This window comes from Alosa sapidissima, chromosome 18 (assembly GCF_018492685.1).
Source record: "Alosa sapidissima isolate fAloSap1 chromosome 18, fAloSap1.pri, whole genome shotgun sequence".
NCBI lineage: Eukaryota > Metazoa > Chordata > Actinopteri > Clupeiformes > Clupeidae > Alosa > Alosa sapidissima.
This window is the reverse complement of record NC_055974.1, coordinates 31,123,481-31,128,657: the sequence shown is the minus strand read 5'-3', so window position 1 is coordinate 31,128,657 and position 5,177 is coordinate 31,123,481. Positions and strand designations below refer to the sequence as shown.

Below are 5,177 nucleotides of genomic sequence, written 5' to 3'. Positions count from 1 at the left end.
AAAGTAATGATTGACCCTCTGATAGGGGGGTGAGATCAAACAGTTGTGAATGGAACATTTGTGATTGGCCATTTAGATGATGACATCATTAGTTACCTTGAGAGATGGTTCAGAAGAGGTTACCACACCTCCACTTGTGAGTGTGTATGTTTGTGTGTGTGTGTGTGATAGTGTGTCTGTGTGTGAGAGTGTGTGTGTGTGAGTGTGTGTGTGTGTGTGCGTACGTGTGAGATAGATGTAGGCCTCTGTCGTCTTAACACCCCTCTAGATTAAAACTCCTGTAACTTTCAACCGACCACATCAGAAACTCTTCATAATAAAAGTCCTTCTCCTGTCCATATCACACGTCTCAGCGTCCTGGTGCAGACGGACTGGGTGGACGTGTCTCATCTCAACGCCCCTCTGCACTTTATACCTCCTACTTCATCTCATATTAGACCACACGCTCTCTCCCTCTTCATCTCTCACTTGTCTACCTGTCGTCCACCCCGCACATGCCATCCTCCATGGCTCGCTTGCACAGCATGGCCAAGAGCTCTGCTGCTGGACTGCTCATGTTCTGCACGGGTGAGCGCTTTTGGCCGACTATGGCCCACTCTATCGTCTTTTATCATTTTACTGTCTCATTTTGACCACAACACTAGATACGATTTCAAACAGCAAAATAATTATGTGTTTTGTGTGTGTGTGTGTTTGGGCAGGTGTTTTTTTGGCTGTGGTCTCCATGTCCACCTCGGTGGTGGTGCGTGTTGGTGGGTCGGTCCAGCTGAACTGCTCGCACGGCTGGAAAGGAGGGGGCTGGAACATAATCTACTGGCTGAAACAAGCCAACCACTCCGCTCCCAGCTGTGTGCTGCTGGTTACTTATGAAACAGCGAATCCCAGAAACAGCAATGTCCGCTTTTGTAACGGGTTTGACAGCCGCCAGATGAACTCAAGTGCAGATGCGTTGACCTCTATGCTGGAGATCAGGAGTGTGCATATGCTGGACTCTGGTCTGTACTACTGTGCCACTCTATCAGGGGCTCTTAATAACTACATGTTCTTCAGCAACGTCACCTACTTAACCGTTACAGGTAACCTCTGCTTTCTATATTCCTCACAGTGTGTGTGTGTGTGTACATATGTACTATGTCTGTGTGTGTATCTTTGTGTGTGTACATGCGTACTATATGTGAGTATGTGTGTGTGTGTGTGTAAACATGTGTATATGTGTGTGTGTGTGTGTGTGTGTATGTGTGTGTGTGTGTGTTTGTGTGTGTGTGTGTGTGTATGTGTGTGTGTTTGTGTGTGTGTAATCATGTGTATATGTGTGTGTGTGTGTGTGTGTGTGTGTGTGTGTTTGTGTGTGTGTTTGTGTGTGTGTGTGTTTCACTTGTGTGCATGTATCTGTGTGTGTGTATCGGCATACTGTATCTGGGTTCATCCTCAACTGTTTTACATGATTCTGCCTATGGCCGCCTGCACCAAATTCAAGTCACTAACACTTGCCTACAAAGTAGTCTCCGGTTCGACTCCCACCTACCTTGAATGCCCTCATACAGACATACGCTACCTCCAGACCGTTGCGCTCCTCAGACGAACAATGTCTAGCTCTGCCACCAGTACGCTCAGACCGATCCAAACTTATTCATCTGTTGTTCCTCGTTGGTGGAATGCGCTACCAGTTCCTTCTAGAGCAGGGACTTCCCTCTCCATCTTCAAAAACCTCCTGAAGACCCAGCTCTTCAGAGAACATCTCCTCTCGTAGCACTAGCTACTTACAACTAGCCTTGCTGATCCTAGACTTACCACCTGACTAGAACTGACTCTCGATTGTTTAAAAACAGCACTCAATGATGCAGTTATTCTTATTGTACTCTACCTGTTAAAATTGTCCTAGAATTGTTGAGAGAATTGCTTTAAAAAGCTTGAACTGTTTACCATGTTGTCGCTTTGGCTAAAATGCGTCAGCCAAATGTAATGCAATGTAATAATGCGTCAGCCAAATGTAATGTAATGTAATATAATGTATTAATATAACGAGCTAATGTACACTGTGTGTTTTCACTACAGCTGCTGTAGATGAGTCCGAAGCTGAACCTACAGAGACATCAGAGGAAGGTGTGTGTGTGTGTTTGTGTGTGTTATATTGTTATGTATATTATATATATATATATATATATATATATATATATATATATATATATGTAAGCGATAATGGAGGACAAGGTTGTAATATGGCCCGACACGCAGCTCGTAAGTGCAATCGCTAAAACTGTCTTGTTTGTAGAACTACTTTTTTCCAAAACATATTAACCAATTTTTCAACTTGCAGGACAAACTGCCGTTACTAGTTCTAAATGGATAGTTGCTATGGCCAAAGGCCAGTCGTTAGTTCCATCTCTTCCGTTGTCAAGCGGGCATATCCCAGGAATCTGATTAACCTTATCTTTGACACATCACTATTTTACTTTACGCTACCTACTGCCATCCATCTAGCTAAAACCACCTATACCACATATACTGTTACTACGTTCTGAACGTCTAGTGTTATAAGGCTTGGATGCAATGTGACAGTTAATTTAAACTTCACGAGTTAGCGAATTAATATACATCTGTGATACGGCCACATATATATGTGTGTGTGTGTGTGTTATATATATCCTGCAGGGCGGTTCTGCAGCTGGGAGTGTGGAACTGTGGTTCTAGTCCTGGGGGTTCTATGTGCTGTTCTCAGTCTAGTAGTGGTCATCCTGATCCTGACCAAGTGCAGTGGTGGACAGAACTCAGGTACATTAGAACACAACACAATTTCCTCTGCATTGGAGTCTAAGTGGTCAGAAACGGATGGTCAGAGGTGTAAAGTTTCACTCATTTAATCGCACAAATGCGTAGCGTTTTGTGCCGCGTTTCTGATTGCCAAAATAGAGCCCTAAATCTAGTATGGATATCTTACCAGCTATTCTCTCACTGTGGAAATATACAAATGTATACGTGCCTGTCACGTGTTCTGAGAGTAGTAGTTCCTCATGTGAATATATATGTGCCTGTCATGTTGAATTTCCCCTGGGGATCAATAAAGTATCTATCTATCTATCTATCTATGTGTTCTGACTGAGGTAGTTCCTCATGTGAATGTGTTCTGATTGAGGTAGTTCCTCATGTGAATGTGTTCTGATTGAGGTAGTTCCTCATGTGAATGTAATATCTTCATGTTTCACACTCAGATCCTGGTAATCCAACACCGTCTCCACCTGCACAGGTAAGCCTGATAAAGACCAGAGTATCCTTTCTACGGTCAAACAGTGTGGTCTGTAGGTTTGTGTGTGTGTGTGTGTGAGTGTGTGTGTGTGCGTGTGTGTATGTGTGCGTGTGTGTGTGTGTGTATAGTGAGAGACTGCTGCTGTAGTGTGTGCTTTCATGTCTGTTATTCACACAAATGAAAATACCTTTTCTGTCTGTGTGAGCGTGTGTGCGCACACGCGCGTGTGTGTGTGTGTGTGTGTGTGTGTGGGCATGTGTGTGTGTGTGTGATGCTTCAGGTTCAGGATTCAGACTCTATGAACTATGCAGCTTTGAACTTCTCTGCCAAGAAGAAGAGGAGGAGCAACTCCAACCTCCAGACTGACAACCCACACGTCATATACGCTGCCACTAGATAAATGCTGAAAATTACGATTTTGTATGTCTCCAAATAGCGATCCCATTGTTCCTCAGTGTTAAATATCTACAGTGTTAAAGTGGATGTAAAATAGAGGATCTTGCAGACTGATGACTCACATGTCACAAAGCAAGAAAAGATGTTTGGAGTGCGACCATTTGTTATTTTCACATGTCACTGGAGAAATGCTGAAGCTGATTGAAATTTATACTGCTACTGATCTGTGTTCTGTGTCTTTGTGTTGTGTTCTATCTTCTGTGTCTCTGTGTTCTGTATCTCTGTACTCTGTGTTCTGTGTCTCTGTGTTCTGTGTCCATGTGTTCTGTGTCTCTGTGTTCTGTGTCCATATGTTCTGTGTCTCTGTGTTCTGTGTCCATGTGTTCAGTGTCTCTGTGTTCTGTGTCCATGTGTTCTGTGTCTCTGTGTTCTGTGTCCATGTGTCTCTTTGCGTGCCAAACCACCTGTACCAATTCAGCATCACTGCTCTGTTACAGCAAACTGCTAAATAAACCAACAGTCTTTTTATACTGCTAAACAACTACATAAACACACACCATAAACACACACCCTCACTACACTGCTAAACAACTACATAAACACACACCATAAACACACACCCTCACTGCACTGCTAAACAACTACATAAACACACACCATCACTGCACTGCTAAACAACTACATAAACACACACCATAAACACACACCCTCACTGCACTGCTAAACAACTACATAAACACACACCATAAACACACACCCTCACTACACTGCTAAACAACTACATAAACACACACCATAAACACACACCCTCACTGCACTGCTAAACAACTACATAAACACACACCATCACTGCACTGCTAAACAACTACATAAACACACACCATAAACACACACCATCACTGCACTGCTAAACAACTACATAAACACACACCATCACTGCACTGCTAAACAACTACATAAACACACACGCTCACTACACTGCTAAACAACTACATAAACACACACCATCACTACACTGCTAAACAACTACATAAACACACACCATAAACACACACCCTCACTGCACTGCTAAACAACAACATAAACACACACCATCACTACACTGCTAAACAACTACATAAACACACACCATAAACACACACCATCACTGCACTGCTAAACAACTACATAAACACACACCATCACTACACTGCTAAACAACTACATAAACACACACCATCACTACACTGCTAAACAACTACATAAACACACACCATAAACACACACCCTCACTACACTGCTAAACAACTACATAAACACACACCATCACTGCACTGCTAAACAACTACATAAACACACACCATAAACACACACCATCACTGCACTGCTAAACAACTACATAAACACACACCATCACTACACTGCTAAACAACTACATAAACACACACCATCACTACACTGCTAAACAACTACATAAACACACACCCTCACTACACTGCTAAACAACTACATAAACACACACCATCACTGCACTGCTAAACAACTACATAAACACACA

The 5,177-nt window shown here is 42.8% G+C and overlaps 1 protein-coding gene across 1 annotated transcript in view; it reads left to right on the top strand.

Annotated features, from left to right (window-relative positions):
- LOC121689835 overlaps positions 1 to 3,888 on the top strand; it is a 36,110-nt gene extending 32,222 nt beyond the window's left edge. The window contains exon 6 of the mRNA XM_042070072.1: positions 3,525 to 3,888. Coding sequence (XP_041926006.1) covers positions 3,525 to 3,644 — 120 coding nt within the window. The 3' untranslated portion in view covers positions 3,645 to 3,888. The remainder of the gene's footprint in view (positions 1 to 3,524) is intronic.
- The last annotated feature ends 1,289 nt before the right edge of the window (positions 3,889 to 5,177 follow it).